The sequence below is a fragment of the Felis catus genome, chromosome E2, assembly GCF_018350175.1.
Source record: "Felis catus isolate Fca126 chromosome E2, F.catus_Fca126_mat1.0, whole genome shotgun sequence".
NCBI classification, from domain to species: domain Eukaryota; kingdom Metazoa; phylum Chordata; class Mammalia; order Carnivora; family Felidae; genus Felis; species Felis catus.
In genome coordinates this window covers 33,010,553-33,037,141 of record NC_058382.1, presented here as the reverse complement: position 1 = coordinate 33,037,141, position 26,589 = coordinate 33,010,553, and the positions used below count along the sequence as shown (strand labels likewise).

The 26,589-nt window shown below is 52.0% G+C and overlaps 1 protein-coding gene across 3 annotated transcripts in view; it reads right to left on the bottom strand.

The window, feature by feature from the left end:
- SLC6A2 (solute carrier family 6 member 2) overlaps positions 1–26,589 on the bottom strand; it is a 51,913-nt gene that overhangs the window by 12,250 nt on the left and 13,074 nt on the right. For all 3 annotated transcript variants that reach the window (XM_045045425.1, XM_023245163.2, XM_023245162.2), the window contains exons 3-7: positions 24,167–24,298; positions 22,002–22,239; positions 10,140–10,278; positions 2,299–2,433; positions 497–600 (exon numbers count right to left, since the gene is read on the bottom strand). In XM_045045425.1, coding sequence (XP_044901360.1) covers positions 497–600; positions 2,299–2,433; positions 10,140–10,278; positions 22,002–22,239; positions 24,167–24,298 — 748 coding nt within the window. The remainder of the gene's footprint in view (positions 1–496; positions 601–2,298; positions 2,434–10,139; positions 10,279–22,001; positions 22,240–24,166; positions 24,299–26,589) is intronic.

The window sequence follows — 26,589 nt, the reverse complement described above, 5'->3', positions numbered from 1 at the left end:
TGGGCCCAGGGGAGGCAATGTTAACTGCTCACCTAGAACCGAGCTAGAACGTGGAATGTGGCCTTTTGACTCTGGGGTCCTACACAGACTTCTCTGTCCACCCTGCAGCCTTACCTCTGACCCTGCCAGACCCGCACCTCCCATGTGACCAGTCCTTGCCTGTCTGGGTGTCCGGACGCTGTTGTCTGCTCTTGAAGGGCACACGGTGCTCCTCTGCCCCAACTACCCGTCCCCATGACCTCCCAGGTCTTGTGGCCTCACTTTTCCCAGCACCCACCTTGCCTGTTGAAGAGGTGTCCTGAATTAAAATGCATTCGTTAGGACCCCCTTAGGCCATGTCAGAGGTCACCCACTCTGCAGTTCGTGGAAGGTCCACTCTGCCTCATTTGACAGAGGAAGAAGAGTGGACTCGCCCCAGACCGGAACCCTCTTTCCCACCCCTGCAGGAGTCGGTCCCCAGGTCTAGAGTTTTCCAGAGCCCCACCAAGGATCTTACCTGTAACAGTTGTTGTCAAATTTGTTGTAACTGGCAAATGCAATCAGGACTCCAAATCCAGCCCCCAAGGAAAAAAATATCTGAGTCGCCGCATCGATCCACACCTGAAACAGGCAGACAAAAGCCATCACCCTCTGCTGCCTACAGAACAGCACCACCTCACTGCTCCGGGATGGCTGGCGGGCCCCAGGGATGCTCTTGAGACCTGAGGAAACGAGGTCGGAACCAGCGACGGGCAGCCACGCCACTGCCCCGAAACTTGCACAAAGCGACCTTGGAGAGAGGCCTGCGGTCCCTCCAGCAGCTCCGGCCTTCGGTGGCCACGAATGAGCTCACCCTGGAGGAACTCACTCGTTCAGTTTGATGTCCTGACTTCCAAAGAAAGTTTATAAACTCACAGTTCTAGGCTAGCATGTGGATGGAGTGAGGGCAAAGGGTATGAACATCTCAGGAGTTACAGAGACGGCATCTTCAGAAAAGAGACAGGGACTCCTACTGTCTCAAAACCAGCCCGCAGGCCGCGGTGACTTCCTCGGGGGGCCAGTGGAGTTACTTTTCCCATCTTTTGGGTGATGGAAGCACATGGCTGGAACCCCGGAGATCTGAGCCCCCCTCCAACTTCTAGCCCTGGTCATTTTCACGTCTTTATATACCAGTTTCCTCACCCGCACGGGGTCGGGGGGGGGGGTGGGAATTACACCCAGCTCACTCGAGCAGAGATCTGCACGCGGGTTGGACCTCCCTCACGTCTCCTAGGCTTCCCCTACTCTGCAAGCCGACGTTGTAACAAGAGACGCAATCTGACGGAGGAGATCGGGTCTGCTCCCTGAGACAGCATATGGGCTCAGCGTCTACGCGTCACGAAGACAAGATATTTAAACGGGTGCAGAACAAACCGAACGCCGGCTTGCTTCACAATTTACAAGACTGGTTCGGGTCTTAAGCTCGGTCATCTTTCTGACAGTTACTAAGGAAATAGGCTTCCCTCTTGGTTATTGGACTGTAACACTGTGGTGTGTTGGAGCGTTATCACTATGGGAGGTGAGTACTAAGCTGCGTCCCTCCTAAGCCTATGTGGCTCCCACCTGCCAGGATCGCTGTGGGTTCAGACAGACTGTGAAGAAGCCTTTGGGAAGAGTGAGGGGGCAATGCTGAGCTGCTGTCCCTGAGGCCGGCCTCAGGGAGGAGGGGGAAATGATCTCAGCCGCGGCTGGAAGCTGCTCAAGGCACCGGATACCTCCAACACTCTGATCCCAGCCTCGTTCCACTGCTGCGGACTCCACTCCGCGTTCACCCCATCTTCACTTAGTCTGTGTCTCTGGGTAGGACAGTGAGCTGGAGGAGGCTGTGGCAGGGTGGGGGGGGGGAGAGTCAGCGGGGTCCAGAGCGCCCTGTGGCTGCAGCTGCTGCTTCTGCTGTTCTGCTGACATCATGGGATGGCAGCAGAGGCAGGGCTGGGGGCTGGAGGCGGGAATTAAGGCTGGGATGGCTGGGGTGGGCTAGGAGGCCAGAGCAGGTGTCAGGACCCGGGACGGAGCATTGCCTCCCTTTGGAAAGTTCTGCACAGATCACCACATGGAGCCACAGAATCCCGGGCCATCACAGCTGGGAGACCAGCAGGGACGAATCAAATGGGCGTCGGTCAGACGGAGAAGCAGCAGCAGGGAGAGGGAAGGGTCCACCCTCCATCCCAGGCGATGCCACAAGTTTATGGCAGACCTAGGAGCAGGGTGCCTACGGCTGCCCACGCTGAGGCCCCTCCCCAACCCTGACCCACGGGTGCGTGGTCCCTCGTCACTGACCGTGGCCTCTCTCAGGCGGTAGAAGTCGATGTGCAGGTAGGCGTTGATGCCGTTGGAGGCACCAGGCAGCGTGATGCCATGGACCAGGAGCACAAACAGCACGAGGTAGGGCAGCGTGGCCGTGATCCACACCACCTGGCGGCGGACAAGCTTGCTGTGAGAGCCGGGCTCCGCCGCCACGCGGGCGCTGGGGGTGGGGTGGGGGTCAGGCTCTCGCCCAGGGGGCCGGCCGTGCCCTCCCCACTCCTTCCTTCACGCGTGCCACAAGCCCCCTCTCTGGATGAGGCCACTCCCACGGCTCAGGACCAAGTGGGAGAGTCCGCACACCGGGGTAGCACGGCCGTGGAGCGGGGGCAGCCGGGACGAAGACTAGGTTCTCACGGTCCCCGGTGCCTCCTCTTTGATGAGCGGCCTCTACTGACCCCTTCAAGTTGCCCCAGGCAGATCTAAGCACACCCACGCCTAATGCTCTCCACCCTTGCTCCCTCCTCCCTCCTTCCCTCCTCCCTTCCTCCCTCCCACCTCTCTCCGGCTCCTCTTTCTTCATTCAAACATCTCCTCCCAACTCACTGCCCGAGAAGGGAGGTGTGTGGCTGAGCAGAAAGAAGGCTCTCTGGCCTTCCTTTTTCTCGGGACAGATTTAGGACGACGACAAACCTCACTGTCCCTTCTCACCCCTGGCTACGCATCAGAATACTCTGGGGGAAGCTATTGTTAAAAATGTCCAAGTTCAGATCCTATTCTTGGGGTTTCTGATTTAATTGGCTTGGAGTGTGGCCTGTACTTCAGTATGTTTTATAAGTTCCCCCTCTTCCCCCGCGTGATGTCAATGTGCAGTCAAGGTTTAAAAATCACTGCTATAGGCAGGTGCAGCCATGGAGAGCCTTAGAGAAAGAAGACTGTGAAATGTGCTCAGGGCTGGGTTAGGCAGGACCCAAGAAGACCCAGCTGAAACAAAAGAGGACACATGACGTAAGAACCAGAGAGCCCCTCCTCCCCAAGCCCTGGCACTATGCAGTCCCCAGAATCTTCACACACTCCTGGGGAGAATATGGAAGCCCTGAAACATGACCACAGGTTAAGTTCTTTGCTGGCCTAGAAAGATAATGGGCTCAACCCAAAAACTGAGATTTGCAAAACAAAATTCTGTTTTCCATACCGACATTGAAGGACTGGGATTTATCCTCTCTGTCTGTCTTTCCTGGTAGACCAGGAGCTCCTTGGAAGCAAAATCCCTATATTTTTCCAGTTTGTACCCCCAGCACATGGCATACATGAATGCTTAAAGAAACATTTGTTGGATAGATGGATGGATGGCTGGACAGTGGTACAGATGAATGATTGGATGAGTGGATGGATGGATGGATGATTGGGCAGTTGTATAGATGAATGATTGGATGGTTGGATGGTTGGATGGTTGGATATATAGTTGGGTAGACGTGTGGTTAGGTAAGTGAATTATTCAGCATATGGGTGAGTAGATGGATGAGTGAGTCAGTGATAATTCTGAGGGTCAGTGGATGACCGAGTTAGTCAAAGAACAAATGAAAGAAGGAGCAAGTGAATGAACGAGCAACTGAGCAGGGAATAACTAAACGCATCAGTGGTTGGTCATGTCTTCTGAGGGAACCAGAAGAGGAATCAGCATCTTGTTTCATGTTATCCAGCCGTTCCTCCATTGTTCCCTGATTCTATGGGGGGGGGGGGTCTTTGTGGATATAAGATTTAGGTTTCCATTGTTTTCAAAAAGTGCAGGAACGGGAGGACAAATTGCCAAAAACAAATAAGGAGGGAGACATGCCTTGGAAAGTGAAACCATTGCATCTGGGTGGCTCCGCATTAATCCTGGATTTATTCCCCTAAACTGGAACAAATGGGTCTAACTCCTTGGTGACAGGCACAGGAGGAGCCCTCACACATCCTTGCGTTGGTCCTAACTGCTGTGTTCCCCTACACTTCACGTCCACAGCTGCAGGCCAGGTGAGACCATACTCCACGCACCAAAAAACATCCTTGGTGTGACTCCAAGGCACCTCCCAGGGGATGTGCAGGCAGCACTCATTACTCATGTCTGAGGCTCCAACATGGATTTAATTTGGTACCTATCAGGACACAAGGACCATGGGGACATGACTGAGCTGTAACCCTGACTGCAGTCAAGCATCAAGAAAGGGGAACTTCTCTTGTCCTTGCATATGTATTCAAAGCGAAACCATCTGAGTCTTATTGAAAGTTCTCAGAATGGAAGGTGGTAGTGAGTTCAGCTGCCTAAAATCTTGTGTGAAAAGATCCTTGGCCAACTGCGAGCTCATACTAACATGTGCCCAGTCTGTACCCTGAGCTCTGTCATCTCTGCTCTCCAAATTTTAACTGGCAGTGCATCTCTGGCCACAAGAAGCCAGACTTGGTCCATCTGGGACCAGGAGATGAAAAGACAGACAAGCAGCCCATTGTTTGGGCAAAGTGTCCTCAGTCCCCAAGGGAGGCCGCTGCTTTCCACTGCCTCAAATCCAGCTTCTCACCCACCTTGTGCTTCTACGCACAGGGGCTAGAATTTGTCTGGCTCCAGGCTGCCAAACTCAAACCAATGGTTGGTAATCACAACGAAGATCTTCGCCCTATAAAAGGAAGAACTTTCTAATGACTGGATCTCTCTAAAGAGAGAATGAGCTTCCCAGGGAGACGGCACGGTCCCTGTTATTGAAGGTGTGCAAATCTTGCCAGAGAGCCAGGCATGGGGCAAAGGATTGCCTACATCAAGGTGAGGCCCATGAACCACAGACATCAGCATTGCCTGGGAACTTGTCATAAATGCGAACTCCCACCCCACCCTCACGGAGTCAGACTCCCAAGGAGACACCCAGAAATCTGGGTTTTGACAAGCCCTCCCTGTGATTCTTATGGGCACTAAAGGTTGAGAAGCACTGCTCGGATTCACCACTGAAGTCTACTCTAACACAGAGATGAGAAATGTCCGTGCTTTGTCACCACAACACTGCACTGATTTAGCCTCTACTGATTCCAAATGTGTGACCCTCCGAACTGGACTTTAGGGACAGTTGCACTAATAATGAAGACCTACAAGGTTCATGCGGTGAGGAGTATGTACTGATGTTACATGAGAAAACACCAGGGTATAAAAACTGTAGCACATTCATTGCTCCTATGCAAATGATATTCTCCATTATACTGGGTCCAGTCGAGTCACTAAAGGAAGCGAGGAACAGCTTGTATTGAACCATTAGTGGGAAGGCTTGGGTAGAATAATGACCAGGGGGGCAGGTGCCTGGGTAGCTCAGTTGGTTAAGCATCCAGCTCTTGGTTTTGGCTCAGGTCGTGATCCCACGGTTTGGGGGTTTGAGCCCCGCATTGGTCTCCTCACTGGCAGCACGGAGCCTGCTTGGGATTCTCTCTCTGCCCCTCCCTAGCTCTTGCTTTCTCTCTCTCTCCCTCTCTCTCAAAATAAATAAGTGAACTTAAAAAAATTATGGCTTAAAACTTCCAAGTAACCAAATGACCTTTCTACTTAAAAATTCTAAAACTCAGGGTGCCTGGGTGGCTCAGTTGGTTAAGCATCCAACTTCAGCTCAGGTTATGATCTCGTGATTCGTGAGTTCGAGCCCGGAGTCAGGCTCTGTGCTGACGGCTCAGAGCTTACTGCCTGCTTTGAATTCTGTGTCTCCCTCTCTCCCTACCCCTCTCCACTCCCCCCGCCCCTCTCTTTCTCTCAAAAAGAAATATTAAAAATTTAAAAATTCCTAAAAATAAAAATTCTAAAACTCGGGTGGCTTTTTATTAATCGGTCCAGTTTTCTCCCCAACCCCACCACACTCTGCCAGAATTTGAGGGGTGTTCTGTCTCTTCCCGTCCGCCCAAACAGCCCACAGCCTGGCAGTCCAGTGGGCAGAGCATGGTGGCCACGCCCAGCCAGTTCTGTTGTCTTGATTTATCTCCAGGCCTAGGGGAGCCCAAGATGTCTGAACACTTAGTACAATATGTAAACAGAGCAGATGGGAGCCTGAGCCCACGCCTCCCTCCAATGCACACAGAGTCTACGGAGCCTTTAGTCCTCTGAGGGGGGGGAAGAGCACTGGAAGGGGTGCTGGGGAAGGAGACAAAGGCAGGATGGAGATCATTTATTGATCGATTTCCATCTGCCAGCGTGGTACCAAGGACCTCTCCTCCATCCTCCCAGTGGCCCTAGAGGTTGGCACAAGTATATCAGTAGAGAGCGGCATTAATTCCGGGGTCACCCAGCAGGAAACGATGGCGCCCGGACTCCAACCCAGGTGGTCTGGCCACAAAGCCATGTTGTCGACCACTCACTCCAGTGTATACATGGGACCCAAGATCAAGTCTTAGCCACGCGAGAGACTGCGGTGAAATCCTGTCCCCCTCCAGGCCTCAGCTTCCCCATGTGTCCAAGCAGGTTGGAGTAGATGGCCTGAAGGTGCCTTCTGGTCTGACATTTAGGGGGCTCGGTGACTGGGCTTATGGTTTAAGAGCCAGTTCAACTAAGGACTCATGAGATGGGGGACGGGGGGGGGGGCAGGCAGGACTCCAGGATTGCCAACAACAGTGCCCGTGCTTCCAGAGTGACTCCCTGGGGGCCAACTCCCCACTCAAGCCTCTGCCCTCTACCCCGAGGTGGTCAATGGGCCAAGGTCAGTGTGTGTGTGATCTGGGGCAGCCCCTCTCCCTGATTCAGACCGTGCCCTGCCCCCCACCATCATAGCTGTCCCATGGAGTCACAACTCCTCCCAGACACAGAGCCTTCACTTGCCAAGACAGGAAGTGTGAACATTTGCAACTCATTTTGGGCCGTCTCTGTGGCTGTGGAAGCCTGCTAAGAACAGCTCCGTCCCGTTCCAGATGTAGTCTGGGCAGATACACGGAATGCTCTTGATTTTCTCATGAGCTAGTTTATAAAAGCAATTCAAGACGGGGCACAGGAACGTCCTGAGTGAAGCTTCCCATTCTGGAAAGCTCCCTCCCCACGGACTGCCAGGGGCCTTTTCCCTTTCAGCCACCAGAGGCCAGAACACTGGGGAGATTTACACAAAATGTGGGGTGGAGGGTTTCCCTAGGGCAATATCCCCCCCTCCCCGCCCAACTCATTACACTCTGAAGGGGAGGGCTTACCTCCTTAAAGGAGGTGCGGAGGAACTGAGCGGGCTCAGCTGTGCTCTTTCTTATCATCCGGCTCCCTGCAGACAACTCACACTCTGCTCCCAGCAAGTGCTACCCTAGGTGGGGCCGGCTGTACCAACTTCGGCGATGGCTGTCGGGCACTTAACCTTGGGATGCAATGTTAGAGGCTGTGGTGGCCTCAGGCTCAGGCCAGAAGCAGTGGGAAAGATCATGCATCTTGCAATTCTGCCACCCGCAGAGGCCGGGAGAGCCCTTCTCCTGATACCCAGGAAAGGTGCAGAGAGGCTGGACAAGGCTGGCCAGGGCTTCCGCGCCTCTGTGGCTTTACTCAGGCAGTTCCTTCCACTGAAAACCCCTTCCCTCTGTCCCATCCCTACCTGCTCCTGTCCTTAGAGACCTGGGCCAAATGTCCCTTTCTCGTGGTCTTTACGGCCCCTGTCAGGTTCCAAGAGCTCATTCTGATGCAGCATCTCTCACTTCTTTGACCACTCACGGTAAGAAAAAATCTTGAACACCGAGACGAAATCCACACCAACGTGTGGCTCGCTAGGGCTGAAATCCAAATTCTGCAAGCCAGCCAGCTCTTCCTTTACTACGTGCAATGCATTCTGTTACGATCTAGGCCATTTTCTTGTTAAAAAACCGTGGTGACCTGCTAAATCGATATAAGGACAGCTGAAAAATCCAGTTGGTATTTCAACTAAAATGCATCTTGACTCCCGGATGTGAAGGTATCTCCACGGTACAGTAAAAAAGACAAAAAGCAAAAGCAAACAAACAAACAAAAAACCAGGACATAGAATAGTGTGCACAGTTTGTGACCGTCACTGTTTATTTAGAGGGGACACACACATGTCTCGGGATGAAGACTCAAGAAACTAGTGGCACTGGTTGACCTATGTCTGTCCGTAACACACAGAAGACCATAAGCACCTGGAGAAAGAATCTGTCTGGTCTATTCTTGCATCACTAGCATCAAGCCTGGCACATAGTAGGTGTTCATAAATGCTTAGTAAGTTGTACTGAATTCGAAAGAACACTTCATGAGCTTCCCAACTTATTTATCCACCCATCCTTCTTTCTTTCTGCCTACTTAACCTCCTTTGCTCATGAATCCTTCAATTAGTATTTATTGAAGACCTACTATGTGCCGGGTGTCAGGATGGTAGTGGTCCTAGCCTGGTTTTGCCCTACCTCGGAATTGCTCCCAGCTCCAGTCCGCATTTTATTTGGGTTCCTCCTTGGGGCAGACACTGGGTCTCCAACATGCTGATAGAAAGCTCCACGTCAAGCCTTTCTTGACAGATTTCATCCCCAATGGCTACTGGACCCCTGCCATTATCTCTGCTCTCAATGGCATTACCAAGGACTCTAGGAATACCGGGGATACCAAGGACTCTAGGATACCAAGGACTCAGGAATACCCTGATGCACGCCACTTTCCACATCACTCGCCTAACGAAGCTTCTCACAAATCCCCACCTGCCTGATTATGGTAGATTGCTGCCTCCTGACCCCCAGTGAACCCACACCGGTGTCAGTCCCCTCCGTTACCGACGCTGGGCTTTCCCACAACACTTATCTTGGCTACCGGGCCAACGGTAAGCATGATGCAAGCAGAGGCTGGAAGAGCTACTTGCACACTAGGGCTTGTCTGCTTGGAACTTGCTCTCGGAACTCGGTGCCATGCTGTGAGGAGCCCAGACCGCTTGGAGAGGCTACGTGGAAACAGCCCAAGATGCTCTGGTTGATGGCTCCAGCTGGGCTCCCAGCCAGTACCAACTGCCGTCCATGAGCACGCACCATCTTGGACGCTCCAGCTCGGCCGAACCCCCAGATATGCAGCCAGGCAGTATCACGTGGGGCAGCAGACCCACCGAACTGATCTCAGTCAACCCACGGGGTCATGAGACATAACAAAATGGTTACTGTACGTCACGGCATCTTGGGGTGTGTTGTTACACAGCAATTGCCAATCAAAACGTGGGAAAGAGCGTTTTTCAACTACAGCCTCTTTGGTACAGTGAAGTTCCACGTGGACCCCACGGGGCCCAAACGGGGTTGTTGTTCTCATGATGCTCCCCGGGCTCAGAATCAACATGGATCATGAAGTGGATACACTCCACCCCGAGGAACTGAATACAGGGGACAGGAGGAAGGGTCACCCAGGACAAAACGCCAACTCCCGTGGCCCTCCTATGTCATTTTACCCCGTGCCCCTCTCCCCAGGAAACCTAGAGCCCTGTGGGCACTCAGCACTGTGCCAGACTACACACACCGATTTTTACAGTGAGGGAAATGGTTGTGTTCCAGAGAAGGATGCAAGTTTGCATCAAGTTTGGGGCCGGAAGTCATGATTTATCAATCACACGTCAATAGGTTGCTTTAGGCCTTTTCTGAGCCCCTTGTGGTGTCCCATTCCCTGGTCTCTGCTATCGGGGAGCTTTGGCTTGAATGTGGGAGCCCTGATGCACCCCCCCCCCCTACTGCTGGGGAGCCTTGGGCTTGGGGAAGGGGAGGGACTTGTCTGGGGTCTCCCGGTTAGCCAGCGGCAGAGCTGGGGTGGGGGCAGACCCAGGCTCTGTCCTTCTACGTCCGCCTTTTCTTTTCACCAACCAGCTAGTCATAGCTAGAAGATAACTGTTGCTTTCGGGCCAACCTCCGAACTGAAAGAGAAAGAAAGGTGTTACCTTTCCTGATGTCTTCACTCCCTTCCAGAGGCTAAAAAACAGGGTGACAACGACGACCATCAGACACAGCAAGAGCTGCCACTGGGGCAGGCCGATGTCGTGGATCCCGCCGCTCTCGTGAAGGTGCAGGACGCCACGCCTGCCCGGAGGAGGAGAGGGGGCCGGGGAAGACGGTGTCGTCACACAGGGTGACCGAGGCCTTGACCACAGGCCGGCCCCCCGAGAGCGCACGTTGACGGAAGCCGGCCGTGGGCCGCCCCACCCCCGGCCCCTGCCCTGCATCGTTTGGGCCTGCTCGACGCCATCCTGCCCTGGGCCAGGAAACCATCGGGGAGGTCTTCCCACTCCAGGCTGTCTCTTTTAAGCAAGAACAAAAATTTTCGGTGTGACAAAAATCTCTTGAGTGCCACCTGCATGCCTGGTCCTGGAGAGAAGACGGAAATAACAGGAAAAGTCTGGAGGCTGTGTTACCGGCATCTGGAGGATAGAGGCCAGGGACATCCTACAACGCCCGGGACAGCCTTCACGTCCTTTCACGGGCAGGACGGCCTCCGACAACAAAGAATTGTCCAGTCCAAAACCTTCATGTTGCTGAGCTTACGAATCCCTTGGTCCAGAGACTGAGATGACGATAAACGTTTCTCATCTAAAAGCTAAAGGCGTGCATATCCCGAGCCCTAGCAAGTCCACTCCTGGGTATTTACTCAGTAGACATGTGTACGTATGTTCACCAGAACACATGTTCTAGAATGTTCCCAGCAGCATTAATCACAATAATCTCAAACTGGAGAATACTCATATATCCATCAATAGCAGCATGGATCGATCATGATACGTTCATAAAATGGAATATTACAAAACCACCGGCTGTCTGTGGATGGACCCCTCACGTACAATCCTATGAGAAGGAAGTGAACACCGAACCTGAGGAAGTCAGGACTTTCTGTCTGATTCTGCTCACACAAACTATAACGGGCCAAGGTAACCTAAGGTGTTAGAAGTCAGGAAGGGTGCAGGCAGGGTGGGGATGCGGGTACTGAACGGGAGGGGACACAGTAGGAGTTTCTGGGACGCCGGTCAGTTATGTTTCTGGGTGCTTGGGAACATGGCTGTGTTCAGTTTGTGACATTCTGGAACCGTCCCTTACTGACATGCACTCCCCTACAATACGGCATATCCTATTTTAGAGTAAGGAAAACAAATAAAATACAAATGAGGTTTGAGAATAGCGGGGTTAGAGTAAGGAAAACAAATAAAACACAGATGAGGTTTGAGAAGAGCGGGGTCTCTCACACAATCTATGGTGAAGAAACAGTAAACAGAATCGCACGCAAAATGACCAGCTGCTCATGGCTAATCAACGTCATTAGGGTCTAACCAAACGTCAAGGAAGACCAACCGATGAAACCGCAGACCGGGGAAGACAAAGAAAGCAGAATTGTTTCTGAGGAAGAGGGAACAGCTTGGTAAGGCAGAGCCGTCTGCACCCCGATCATTCATTCCTTAGTGAGTGCCTGCTGTAAACAGCCTCATCCCGGGCCTCAGCAGCACAGTGCGGACTCCTTGCACGTAGTGCCTTGTGTGGGGGGCTTATAGTGTAGCAACCGAGGCAGCATTGAATGCACAGTCCCAATAAAGTGTGACAAGTATCGGGAGCGGAGGGAGCTTCGAGGGCACCCAGAACTGGTCCCTGCCTGCCCTCCACAGCACTCCACACTCAGAGGCTGCAAACTGTCAACACCCTTCAAGGCCCAGCTCCAATGTCACCTCTTCTGGGAGGCCTCCGTGATCACTCCCGGCACGGGCCTTTCAACCCTCCCGGTTCCTGCGGCTCCTGGCTCATTCCCCAGGCCATGCCTGCCCCTGAGGCGTTAGGGCTGACCGCATGCAAGGTTCTCCCAGGGTGAGAGGGTGGACGAGCCATCCTGGGTCCCGGGTCTGCAGTGCTAAGCCTGGGCCTGGCACTCAGGCCTGGTTAGCTCAGAGCAGACTGTTGGATCAGGGACACGTGCTCACCACCTCATTTGCTAAATTCAATAATCCACCTTCTAAAGCAAGAGGACCCAGGAAGGACAGAGGGTCAGCCTCCCCCGCGCCCTCACTCCACCTCTCAGCAGCTCCTCCTCCGACCTGGGGGAGTCCTCACCCTTTGACACCGTCCAGGGCAACCAGCCACTTTCCACGCGGGAACCTAGCTTCCCTTTGTCTCGTCCTGCAGGGCCTTTTGCTCTCGGCCAGCGGTCCTTTCAGAAAGTGGCTGATTGATACGCGCACACCAGCGATACAGGCCAGAGGCAGCTTCGCCATCTATCCTTCCCCACAGTAGTTCACCCAAAAGAAAGTCACACCAAAGGCAAAAGTTCACACGCCCACAGTGGATAAACCGGCGGTAGTCGACCATCTCTCTGCCTGTCTGTATCTCTGTCTGTCTCTCTCTCTCCCACCCCTCCCCACCCCTCTTCCGTTCCCTCCTTTTTCTCCTCACTCCCTCCCTCCAGAAGAGAAATACGAGGTGCAGAGAATGTAACCTGCAGGCCCATCAACAAAACAGGGTTCTCAATCTGCTCATGAGAATCACGCAGAGGGGCCCCTGGGGGGCTCAGTCGGTTAAGCGTCCAGACCCTTGATTTCGGCTCAGGTCGTGTTCTCACAGTTTGTGAGTTCCAGTCCCACTTGGAATTCTGTCTCTCCTCTCTCTGCCCCTCACCCACTCGTGAACTCCCTCTCTTTTTCTTGCTCTCTCTCTCTCTCTGAAAATAAATAAATAAACCTTTAAAAAAATCACACAGAGAAGCTTTGTGACAATTACTGACATCTGGGCCCCCCTCTCAACCAACTGAATTAGAACCCATGGGGAGTGGGCCTGGGCACCAGCATCTTTTAAATTCTCCAGGTGATTCTACTGGGCAGCCAAAGCTGAGACCCCTTGAACAACAGGCCCCCTCAACAAACCTGAGTTACAGGTTTTCCTTAGAGGAAATGTGAGACTTCCAGAAACTGTCTTTACTTTCCTGGCAAAATAAAATTGGCTTTCTGTGCCTAAGGGGAAGAAAAGGCTCCAGAGCAGCTTAAAAAATGCGGGCTTGGAATAGTTTGGACGCCTGGGTCTCAGAGGAGCCCGCAGAATCAGAGGCAGATAGATGGCCGCACTCGCTGGGAGCAGAGGCACCGGAAGATGCTACCCTGGTGGGGAAACCCGTACCCTGAGTCTGGAAACTTGGTTAGCTTATCCTTGGGCAGGAGTTTAAATTTGTGGAGGCCACCACCATCTAAATTTGTGGAGGTGTGTTTCATTCACTCATTTGATCATTTACTCATCCATTTCAAGACCGATGCCTATTATTTGCAAGAACGTGAAAGCAAATAGAAGAACCTGGAACAGAACTGGGATCAGACAGACCTGGGATCTCACCCTGGCCCTGCCACCAGTGATGGGCTGGCCCGAACCCTCTCACTGATTCCGCAAACTCATTCTGCACATCTTCTGTGAGCCGGAGAGGGTTGGGGGCCCGTGACACGGCTGCAGACAAGCCACGTGGAGCTCCTGCGGGGTAGCAGGCGACAAAACCCGGTGCCAACCTTCCCCCTGTTGAGCCTTGTTCCTTTTCAGCAACATGCTCTCGTGCGGATTAAATTCCAGAATGTAGACAATGCCTAGAACTCAGGAAATGGTTCAACAAATGGTAAACTCTAATGATCATGATCCAGTCCCAGCCTTCCAGGAGCAGGAGTGCCCCCAAAGGAGCTAAGGAGTGCCCCCAAAATGACCGGGGAGTTAGGTTAGTCCGAGGGAGTCAGCTGGCGGGTTCACTGAGGGGTGGCCGGTGGCTTCTCTGCAGAGTGCGGGAGGACAGGTGAGCTGAGAGGAGGTGCACAGATGTGGCAGAAGGAGAGATGGACAGAGGGGGTGTGGGCGGGCACATGCATCTATCTGCAAGTGAGCAAGTGTGAACGAATGGGCAGAGCTGTGTGGTCCACAAAGGCCCATATGTCCCCTCCCCAGATGGCCCCTATCCCTGCGGCCCCCAGGCCAGACGTCATGGCTTTAAAGGACTCACCTAGCATCAGCACCCCCCTCCCTCCCCATGCAATCGGTTTCAGTGTCTGGCCCGTCCTAATCCCGCCTCCTGGTCTGCTACCACCCCCCACCCTTGCTGCCCTGTCCCAGGCCAGACCCACATTCTCTCCCCTGCTGCTATAGAAGTCTCCCCATCTCCCCATGCCACGGCCCCTTAAATCCATCTGTCTGATCTGCCCTTCTAATCTGTCAGTCTCCTGCCCCTAAGTCTTCCAGGGCTCCTTATCACCTGGAACAGTGGCTTCCACTGCCTCCCCAGGGCTGTTTGGCAATGTCTGGGCTCTCGTATCTGGAGTGGAGGAGACGCTGCCCGTATCTCATGGGCAGAGGCCAGAGATGTCACCGAACATCCCAAATGCACAGGACAGCCCTGCCCCAATGCAGAATTGCCCAGCCCATAATGCTAAAAGTGCGGAGGTTAGGAAATCCTGGTCTGAAGGATAAAAACATAAACGTTTCAGAACCTGAGACTTTTCATAACTGTCCCCTGCCCAGCGTATCCCCTGTCTCACCATACCCTGCCTTGGGCTTCTGGCCCCAGCGAGCCACTGTCACTTCTCAAGCATATGAGGCTCTGGTTGCTCCGGGCCTTAGAACTTCCTGTTCCTTTCCACCTAGAACACACTTCCCGGCCCAATTTGTCTGCCTGGCAAACTTCTCCCCTTGCTGGTCTCAACTCAAAATCATGTCCTGACTTAGTTTCCTCTCTTATGTCCTGAGAGAGAGACAGGGAGGAGGAGAGAGGGGGAGGGGAGGGAGAGGGAGGGGAGGAGGAGGGGAGGTGGGGGTGGGGAGAGGAGAAACAGCTCAAGGAAAGGGAAGGGAAAGGAGAGAAAGCAGGTGGGTGCATCCAAAAATTGACAGAGAACTAGAATCAGGTCCTGAACCCACCTGACTCTTAATTCTCCTTCCTCATTGTTTCATGGGCCAAATATTGAATGGTGTCAATAACCCTTTGGCCAATTTGACTATTAAAAGCATGAGAAAAAGGCACCGGACCAGCTGTACTTGTCCTGAAAGTTGCTAAAATGACGTGAGTGCGTGTCCAACCGGATGGCTGAAATGCCCCCACGCGTGTGTGAAATCCATGGTCAGGCTCGCAGGCTTTGTCTAGAGAGTTCGCCAGTGTAAAGGCCAGACTCCTGAGCTGATTCCCAGGAAAAGAAATGTGACCCCAGCCTCTCCCCAGCAGGCCCCGAGCCTCAGGGGTTTAGTACAAGTAACTTGGGTTTGTTGGACTCTTCCAGCAGTTTAATGAAAATGAATCATCGTGAAGTATCTGGTCCAGGCTTTCCAAAGTCCGCGGGCCAAACGGGCTCAGTTTCTTACTTGACATTTGAGCACAGAGGGTTGGTGCCGGGGAGGAGGGAGCTTCTCTGTCCCACCAGGAACAGGCAGGGGGTAGAAGTTTTCTGTCTCCGGAGCATATTCACCAAGGGTGCCCTTTGGAAAGTTCCAGAGAGCGTCAGGGTTTCTTTTAGCTGCGGGTTGTCTGGCTTCAGGCCCAGAGCCTGGGGAGAATAGTGGTTTTGTTCCCTTGGATGGTTTTTCCGATCCATCAGCCTAAATGAGTACAAGATGGCAACGACACTGGCCAGCGGGCTCTGAGGGAAGAGAAGAAACGACCTAGCCTTCCTCAGGGCTGGCACCGGGGGTCCCACTTGCTGGCTCCCCAGACTGAGATGGGGGTGACTCTTTTAAAGCAGAAACATCTAGATACCAGGGCCATGTGCCGTTAAGAAAAATACACTTGTTGGGGCGCCTGGGTGGCTCAGTCGGTTGAGCGTTCAACTTCAGCTCAGGTCACGATCTCGCGGTCCGTGAGTTTGAGCCCCGCGTCAGGCTCTGGGCTGATGGCTCAGAGCCTGCAGCCTGCTTCCGATTCTGTGTCTCCCTCTCTCGCTGCCCCTCCCCCATTCATGCTCTGTCTCTCTCTGTCCCCAAAATAAATAAACATTAAAAAAAATTTAAAAAAAAATCCACTTGCAGTTCATGACTTACGGACTGCAAAGCACACGACAGCAAGCTCAGGGTGAGAAAGAGGTGTGCGAAATGGGCTGCCGTCTACCTGCAGAGGCGCCTGCACTCGGGTCCCCGGCACACGGCCCCAAGACTCTGTCGGGCGGGAGGAGGAAGACCGGAGAAGCCTGGGTGTGGGGTGAGAGCCCTGATCCAGACGACCTGGCTTCGGATCCCAGCCCTGCCACTTGCGGAAAACCCGACCCGCCCCCTTCTTATCTGCGGAAGAGGAGTCATTTCCAACCCCGCCACCTCCGAAAACTAAACGGGTCTTGGGTGGAAAGAGATCCGGGGTGCCCAGCTCATGGTGCTGTGAGGCTTGTGGGGGGTGGGGGAGGCGGCGAGCCCTGCGGAGCACAGGTCTGCTGAAATACGCCCCGGATGCCGCTCCCCGCTGCGTGCCCCAAGTCCCCAGGTCCCGCACGGAAGACTGGTGTCTTTGTCCACCACATTCTGCTCACATCTGAGCCCGGAGGGAGTTTAGGGCTGTAACTGAAGTGACCCGGGTCTCAAAACCCAACTGGCCTCTTTCTCCTGCCGGGGCAGACCTGCCGGCCGTTAGGACATCAGAAGAGGAACCAAATAATGACTAGACTAGAGACGACCAACGCTATTGTTTTCTGTTTTAATTTACAAGGACAAGGGTTGCCCAGAGCAGAAAGAAAAGTCATGGTTTTTTCCTCTAGCACAAGATGATGAAGGGGAGAGCTTGGAACCAATTAAACGTATCGGCAGCACCCTCTGTCCCGGCTCCTTTGCCGCCTCCTGGTCCAAAACCACACTCATAAAGTCAGGAGGCCTAAAACTTCCATCCGCAAGCTCCCCCAAGGTTCTGGGGTTTTCTGAGGCCCCGCTCCTCAGAAGCAGAGTGAAGGAGGGGCGCCTGGGTGGCTCAGGCGGTTGGGCGTCTGATTTTGGCCCAGGTCATGATCTCGTGGTTCACGAGTTTGAGCCCCACGTCAGGCTCTGTGCTGACAGCTCAGAGCCTGGAGCCTGCTTGGGATTCTGTGTCTCCCTCTCTCTCTCTCTCTGCCCCTCCCCTGCTCATGCTCTGTCTCTCTCACAAAAATAAATAAAACATTAAAAAAATTAAAAAATAAAATAAATAAAAGTGAAGGCGGCCCTAGATTTCCCACAACAGGATACTGTTGGGATGTCAGCCTGAAGCAGGAAAAATCTTGCTCTGTCTGAGACCAAAGAGCACAGTGGTCAAGACAGTGGCTGTCATAGTAGAATCACCAGAGGAACTGTCAATAAAACCCCCCATGTTCTGGCTGCACCCAGACCGATGAAATTGGCGTCTCTGGGTGCAGGGTCCAGGCATCCGTATGTTTCTGGGTGGTTCTGAATCGCTGGGCTGGGAGCCTGGCTTTTCCACCCAGACTTCCTGGGTTCAAACCCATTCCAAATGTCACTTCTAAAACTACATGACCCTGGACAAGTCGTTTCCTGCTTGCCCCTGTTTCCTCTTTCGTGACACGATGATAGTTCTAGACTGGCCACGGTGGTCAGGGTGAAAAGGCACCGTGCATAGTGACTGGGACATAATCTAGGCCGGACAAAGGTTAGCTGTGACTGTGGCAATGTTTCTGAGTAGTCATGGCCATTTATAATGGCTCGAATCCAATACGACCCAGAGGTTAGGACTGCAGGCTCTGGATGTCACTGTCTGGCGAGGCAGGGGCTGGGGTGGGGAGAGGGAGGGTCCCAGGGGCAAAGCAGGGGCAGGTGTTCACTCACGGCCTATAGCACAAGCTGCCTGGGCCCAAATCTTGGCTCTGTGCAGTACTGGCCGTGGGGCCCTGGGGCAGTGCTTATATTCACAGCCTCCTCGTGCGTGCATTTGGGGAGGCGGGGGGTAGTTACAGAAACCTCATGGGGTTGGGGTGAGGCTTAAATTGAAATAACACATGCAAAGAAGTCAGCAGAAAGCTGGACACACGTGTGTGATGGGGAGGGAGACAGGGATAACACTGTTAATGTAAACGGATGTTTGCTTTAAGCAACGGCACGCCTCAGTCCTCGAGGGGTTTCAGATGTACTTCAATCTGCATTTGATGACAACTTTGGACCCGCTCCCCTCCAAGTCCCACACCTATGTCATTTCGCACATGCCTGCTGGAAACCCACAGGAAACATAGATGGTGGAGGGGACATGCAGGTCAGGGACCGGCAAGTTCTCGGCACTGGCTCGTTGAGGGCAGCTCCTAGGCCCTGAGCGCCTAATTTCCCAAGCCCCAGGAGGCGCAAGGCTTTCCAGAGGCCACTTTTAACCAAACTGTATCTCTTTGGCCCTACTGCCCTGAGATGGAAGGGATGGAAACTGGCCTAGGATAAGCCCAGTCTCCAGACAATCAGGACGCATCCCCAGGGCCTCGGTATAGAGAATCCATAGCACTGAAGGAAGCTGGTCCTCGCGTTTTGTCTTTTATGAATCTGTCTTTTCTCATCCTCTGGACCAGAACTATCCAACGTGGTAGCCACGGGCCACATGTGGCTCTTTAAAGGTAAATTGACGAAGATTAAATAAAATTTAAAAATTTAACTCTTCAGTCACACTGGCCATGTTTCAATGGCTCCACTGGCCACACGTGGCCCCCTCTTGAGCTGCACAGGTAGAGAACATTCCTATCACCGCAGGGCAGCACTGCTCTAGACCAGGAGTCGGCGAGCCGTGGCCCCCAAGCCAAGTCCAGCCTGTGAGCTAAGAAGGGTCTTTCTCTTTGGAAAGGATAAAATGAAACAAAGCAGAATATGCGAGAGACATATATGGTCCTCAAGGCCTCAAATATTTGCTATCTGGCTTTTACAGAGCAGCTTGTCACAGCCTACTCCAGACCCCGTACGCCTCACGAGTGAGGTCCCGGTGAGATTTCCCTGTCCCACCCCACAGCTTGTAACAGGACTTCCTGCTTATCTGTGAACACTTGTGTCTCGATTGCTAAAACGGGGCTTGTCCCCGCCCGAGGGAAAAAGACAACACAAGCTGCGTTCTGAAGAGCCCGACGTGCAAACATTTTCACATTAGGTGACCAAAACCAAGTTGACCTCAAGACATAAAAGGATGGAGTTGAGGATGACAGGGGAACCACAGATAAATATTGACGGTTCTGGATGAAAACCACAGAATAAAACAACTCTCCGCGAGCCCGTACAGATGTCAATGAATGACGGAGGGGATGCAAATCAAAGCCACCATGAGATATCAGAACCTGACACCTGTTAGAATGACCACCATCAAAAAAAACAAGAGGTAACAAGAGCTGATGAGGATGTGGAGAAAAGGAACCCTCGTGCACCGTTGGCGGGAATGCAAACGGGTGCAGCGGCTGTGGGAAAGAGTATGGAGGCTCCTCAGAGAGTTACGAATAGAACTGCTAGCTGATCCAGCAATTTCACGGCTGGGTATTTATCTGGAGGAAGTGGAAACACTAACTCAAAAAGATGTCTGCACCCCTGTGTTCACAGCATTATTTATAATAGCCAAGACATGGAAACAAGATATCCATGGATGTATGAATGTATACAAATGATGGAGTGAGTGTGTGTGTGTGTGTGTGTGTGTATGGAGAGACAAAGTGTGATATACACATATGTATATACACACACGTACACACACACACACATAAACTATGGTGTGTTGTATATATGTATTGTGTATATATGTATTAGATATATATACACATACAATACAAAATATATATGTAATATGATATTTTTATACTTATATAAAATTTATGTAAGTGTATATAAAATATAAAATTTATCTATATACATAAAATATTCACGTGAAAAAAATGGATATCCTTCCATTTGTGACGACATGGACAGCCCTGGAGGGTGTTATGCAAAGTGAGATAAGTCAGACAGAGAAAGACAAATACCATAGGATCCCACTTATACGTGGAAACTAAAACATTTTTTACAAAGATAAAGAAAACGAACTGGTAGTTGCCAGAGGCAGGGGGTGGGAATGGTCAAACTGGGTGAAGGTGGTAAAAAGGTACAAACTTCCAGAAGCTATAAAATAAAGAAATCATGGGGATGTAATGTACAGCGTCATGAGTCCAGTTAACAATACTACTGTATATTTGAAAGTTGCTAAGAGGGCAGATCTTGAAAGTTCTCATCACAAGGAAAAAAAATTTGTAACTGTGGGTAGTGATGAATGCTAACTAAACTTATTGTAGGAATCATTTTGCAATATATACATGTGTCAAATCATTGTACACGTGAAACTAGTATGAAGTTATACGTGAATTATATCTCAATGAAAAATGCATCAGTAAATGATAGAATGAAGGAATAAATAGGGGGAAAGAGACAACTCTTTCTTACAAAAGAATCCCAATCAATTAATCTAGAGGGAATGATAGGAACGGAGAATCACAATTAGCAAACGCTATGATAATAATCTTTGCTGGCAAGAATCATTGAAGGATGCTGAGGATTTGGGGTAAGGATGATGAGAAACAAGATATTTACATAACCTCGAGAGGTTCCCCCAGAAGACACTTGTTAATTACAAAGGGAATAATGGTATCTCCACACAGAAGGAAGCTGGCAGGTACCGTCTTAGCCAAGTGATCAAGGTTACCATCCCCAGTAATAAGAGGCATCGTGTCCCTCCTGATACGACGCACTGAGAAGGACACAGCATCATCTCTATGGTATTCTTATCAAAAATGCCTAACCTCAGTTTAATCGGGAGAAAATAGCAAACCAACCCACACTGAGGGCTAATTCACAGAATAACTGACCAGTACTCTTCAAAAGTGTCAAGGTCATGACACTCAAGAAAAGACCAGAGAACTCTCACAGACTAGGGACTAAGGGGAAGGGACAGCTAAATGCCACGTGGCACTCTGGGCTGGATCCTGGACCAGAAAAGGACATTAGTGGGAAAACTGACGAATTTGACAGAAGGCCTTTAGCAGGTTAGTTAACAGTATATGAACGCTAATTTTCAGATTTCAATCATTGCACTAGGGTTATATAAGGTGTCGACAGACGAAACTGAATGCAGGGTGTACAAGAGCTCTACATGTTACTTACCCAACTTTTCTGTATCTACAATGATTTCAACATAAAACACGTCTTTTTAAAAAAGATATTCTGTCTTCTACCACCAGTCAGTGCCTCTCAGGCACACATGGTCCACATACTTCCCCTGAGCCGCACATAGCTGGCCTGCTTCCCGCTTTCTGAATTTCACTGACAACCTTCAACCTGGAAGTCCCAGAGGGACAGCAGCGCAGGTGGGCCACATGGCAGCTTCAGGACCAGTTCCATTTGGGTTCAAGCTCCAGTTCCATCAGCTGCTGGCTGAGCCCCTAGATGTTCCCTTGGCTGGCTTCATCAGTGTTCATGTCACCTCCTCAGACAAGCCCTCCCTGGCCACCCGAGCTAATGGTCCTTTCCCCCCATATACCTGGTTTTCGTTCTTTAAGAGCACCTACACTCCCTAAAATGTGTTTTCTTTCCTGAAGGGCACGTCGACTCTCTAGAGAAACGTTCTTGCTTCCTTACATGTTTACTAGGGTATTTCCCCACACCCCCACTCTCCCGTGCCGGAACACAGGGTCCTCCACTGCCCTGGCCAGGGCTGTATCCTCAGCTCCCAGCCCAGGGTCAGGCCTGTGGTGGCTTCTCAGTGCCCCCTACAAATGCCGACCAGGGTGGTTTTCCTTAGTGGTCGGCCCAGGTCCTGCCCCGCACAGGTCTCGGTGCGCCCGAGTGAATAGGACAAGGGGTCGATGACTTACTCGTAAAACTCTGCTGCCGGCGTGAACTTGTACTTGGAGTACTTGGTGTGGTTGCCCAGCACAGAGCTGTTGAGGAGCTTGGGGTCGGTGCAGTTGGGGCTGTTCCAGGCATGGCCGCAGTCGGTCCAAGGCAGCTTGAGGGTGAAGGAGGAGAAGAGGTAGTAGAGAGACCAGGCGATGATGACGTTGTAGTAGAAGCCAACGTAGATGGCGATGAGGATCACAGCGTAGCCAACTCCTGGGCGGGGGCAGAGAGGGATCAGGCGTGGGCTTCCCCGGGCCCAGCCCCAGAGCCACCTCTCTCGGGGAGCCAGCTCCAACCATGGCACGACCCAACCCCTATGCCCCTCCTTCTCTGCAGCAGGTTGTCAGAGCCTCACCTCCATGCCCTGGGAGCCCACGACCCCTTTGTCTGAGTGCTCTCTCTTGCCTCTCTTGCCCACTCCTCAGGCGGGCCAGAAGTGTCAGGACCCTAATGTCCCCAGGGAGCAGCCAGAGCATACATACCGGAGTGTATGGAGGCACCAGAGGGTGAGTATCCCAGACCCCTCACCCCTTGGGCCGAGTAAGCGTGAGGCATGCTAACAGTCTCTCCCAGTGGGATGGGCCCCTGCTCCATGGTGGAACAGGCTTGATTGACACACCTTTTATTGGCTGACACCCTCCCTCTGTCCCTCACAGTCTTTCCTAGAATCGACTCCCCAAATAACTCCCTCCACAAATCCTTGTCTCAGGACGTGCTCTGGGAAACCCCAAACAAGCAGTCCCTGATTAGCACTTCAGTCCTGTGTGTTCTCTGGGCCCTCCTTTCAACCATCTGCTCCATGCGTGGGCCAATCTCATCTTCCTGAATACGCTGGAAGCTCTTCTTGGGCTAGCCAGTTCTAGGGCTTTTGCCTACAGTAGACATTTTTTTTTTTTTTTTTTTTTTTGGCCTGTGCAATATTGATTCAGGGAGTAGCCTTAAGTGTTCTTAGCATGTGAGGTTTGAGTGAGGCTAATCCCTCACTTCCTTGATCTGGCTGTAGACACACGACTCAGGCCTGGCCAACCAGAGTTCTGCTTCCCCACAGCCATAGGGATTGGTTGATAGGCAAACATACGACTCAAGTTAAGCCAATGAGAGTCTTCTCTGGGATCTTTACTGATGATAAAAAGGTGTTTTCGATTTACTCTGTCACTGGTAAACTTGGTAGGATTTAATCTTGTTGTTAATGGCCGGTTTTGCTAGCACCTGAGAAGAATATGCCTGAGACGGATGCTAACACCGACTTCAGACGGAGAGAGGTGGAGAGAGATTCCAGATAATACTGCTCAAGGACCTGGATCAAGCTGTACCCAAAGCTAGCAGAAACTCTTGGACTGAACCATAGCATAAGCCAAAAATTCTTTTTACATTAAAGCCACCTTGAGCGGGATTTCTGGAACTTAAACTAAAAAATCCTAACTAATACACACGTCTCATAAGCCTCTTACCAGCCTGTGTCTACTACACGACTGAGTACATAGAAGGCAGTCGGGAGACAGGTGTCAGCTGAGAAGAGGCTCATTAAGAATCATATTGGCCCTCAGTGCCACCTGGGCCCAGTTCACTAAGCAGTGCTTGGGAGACACAAATTCTGATTCCATACCCTTCTCGTAGACATATGGCGGCCAAGAAATGGCAGCTGCTATGGCTATTTTTCCCAGACGTGCTCCGAGTCCCAAATGCAAGCAGGCTTCATCACCTGTCCCAGATGTGATCGATTAGTCGTGGCTGCTGTATTCAGGACTGTGAGACAATTTCCTAGCTGAGCCCAGAAAGGTCTACGATCTATTTATCATGTCTGCCATGGGAGCAAGAGGGGAGAGTAGAGGCATATGTGTTGAGTACTTCTAGCACTTCTGTAAATATTTCCCATACAGGAAACAGACACCCTCTGGTCAGTCAGCAGCGGAGGCTCGACTGGTACCCAGGCTCCCAGACTTTCTAGGCTAAGCTGGCCTTGACACACCAAGGGCTCTCCATGTAGCTTGCAATGGTGGATGCTTTTGACCTTGCCGATACCTACGAATCCCACAAGAGAGCTGGTCTACCCCTCGGATCCCACCTTTGGAGCAGTTTCTCCAGGGGCACCAAGGAAATCTTTTGGACACTGCTTGACTCCCCTGCACCCATCCTTTACCTTTGAAAAATGGGCAGATCTTCCACACCGTGGCTGCCCCTTCTCGGTTGTACTGGCCCAAAGCCAACTCCATGTAGAACAGGGGCATCCCAGCAATGATAAGGAACAGGGTGTACGGGATCAGAAAGGCACCTGGAGGACACAGAGGCAGAGCGTGACTCCCTGGACCCCTGGCCAGCCTTGCGTCTGCCCCCTGCACCTGCTTGGATCAATGTCTACCAGAGCCTAAGTGTCCTCATTTATCTGCTCCCCGGCCACTTCCCAAGGGGTGTTTTGTGGTAGGGAAATAGATTTAACACAGAGCACTCAAGACAAATAATCGTAACAGTAAGAGTAACAGTAATTGTTGTGGGACCAGGAAAAACCATCACTGGGATAATGAGGTTGTGTGGTCAAATCAGTAAAATCTGGGTTAATCAAAGCTGAGCGAGCTTGTTCCTGGCAGGATTCTTCTGGCCTTGGATACACATAGGCACGCACCATGAAGCACCATGAAGACGCTTAGAGGTATAGTCTTTACCAAATTCATTTAAATGCAGAACCTTTTCTTTCATGGATCACCACTCTGGGGAATGCCAGTTGCCCCAAACCCTCCTTTTAAAGGTCAGAAAATTGACATCAGTGAGGGAGAGACAGTGCCCAAAGCCGCACACGATTGAGTGTCTAACTTTGCTTATATTTGCCTCATTTTCAGGTCACAATCTCACTGGATTATTAGTTTCACAGCTGCTCAGAGACATGATCAGACAGGGTCATTATGTCCCCCACCTCCAGGGGAAACTGAGGGCAGAGAAAGGAGTTGAATCAGGCCTGTTCTTGCTACTGGTAAGGGACAGAAGCAGGATTCACATTCAGGTCTTCGAACACATCAGGCTCCCCCTGCTACAGGCGACTGAAGGCAAATAATCCCTAGAGCGAGCGTCTGACCAGGGAAGAAACCCACCCAGAGCATCGCAGAAACCAGTGAGAGCCCCTGGCCATGGGCGGCAACTCATCCCCAAGAGAATTCCTGCTGGGATGAGACGTGTGTGAGTCTCAGAGATGATGCTCAGCGTGTCCGGCAGCCTGGGGCGAGCTTACCGGGCTCTGACGCCGTTAGGTGACTCACTGGGATACGTGCCATGTCAGCCCAGGCTGCCAGCGTGACCGAAGCAAAATGCCAGCTCCTTTTCCTGACGCAGCTGGAGGTGGCCAGGCCAGATCCACACTCGTCCCCGCCTCTGGCCTTTGGCGGAGATGCAGTAACCTTGGAAACCAAACACTCTCTGGCCCGCCCACACCAGGAAAGTGCAGAAGCCGGGAAATATTTAATGACAGTAGCAGGAGGACTATAACATCCTGCGCTGTGTTCCAGGTGCTTTCCATGCAAGGTCTCATTCGACCTTCACAGTGACCCTGAGATGCAGCGATGATTGCTATCTCCATTTTCCAGACGTGGAAACTGAGGCTCCAAGCTAGCGGAGAATTATGCCAAAGTCACGTGGCACCCCAGGTTCAAACTCACCCAGTCTCACTTACTCAGACTGAGCCCCCACTTTCTTCCCAGGGCTGCTCCTCGGGAAGCCCAGGGATCTTAAGGACAAAGCGTGAAGTGTCGGCCCCAGTGCTCTGGGATCCAGTCCCTTCCGAAGCAAGAGAAGGACCAGCACTGTGGGCACAGGAAAGACACTAGCAGGAAGTGAGTCCCTCCTACGTATCATGTAGGCACTGGGCCCTGGACATCCGTGATCCCATCGACCCTAAGTCTGAGGTAGCAACTGCTATGCCCATTTCTCGGAGGGGGAAACTGAGGCTTGGAGAAATCCAGTGACTTGACCAAGGTCACCCAGCCAGTAAGTGATGGATCTGGGGTTTGGCCCTAGGTCTGCCTGCCTCCAGAGCTCCAGAGCCATTCCCAACATAATTTGTAGACGCCAGAATATTCCAGCTTCAGTGAGGGACGTGAGGCTGAACAGGGTCTCAGAGGGGAGGTTGTCCTGGAACTGGGGATCTGGGGCCAGCTTAACCATCTCGTCAGTTGGTCATATATACTGGTCCAATACCCCATCCCCTGCTCCCTGCTGGACTTCTTTGAATGCCCACGTGCCACCCTCTCTCGTCCCCTCCTCATTTCTTGCTTTCAGACTCCACCTTGTCCTTCTCCCTCTCCCACACGCAGAGAGGGCCGACCTGGTACCTGAGCTCTCGTCTGTCCACGGTGCTGGCAGTAATGGTGGTGGTGATGGAACTGACGCTGGTAATGTGACAGAGGTAGTTGGTGGTGGTGATGGTGACATTGGTGAACATCTGTTATATGACGAGCCACACACTGAGCTTTTATGTAATTCTTCTTTTGAAATCATCCCTGAGACATAATTACCGCTATTTCCACTCAACAGATGAGGAAACTGAGGCTAAGAAAGGTTAAGTTGCTTGTCCAGACT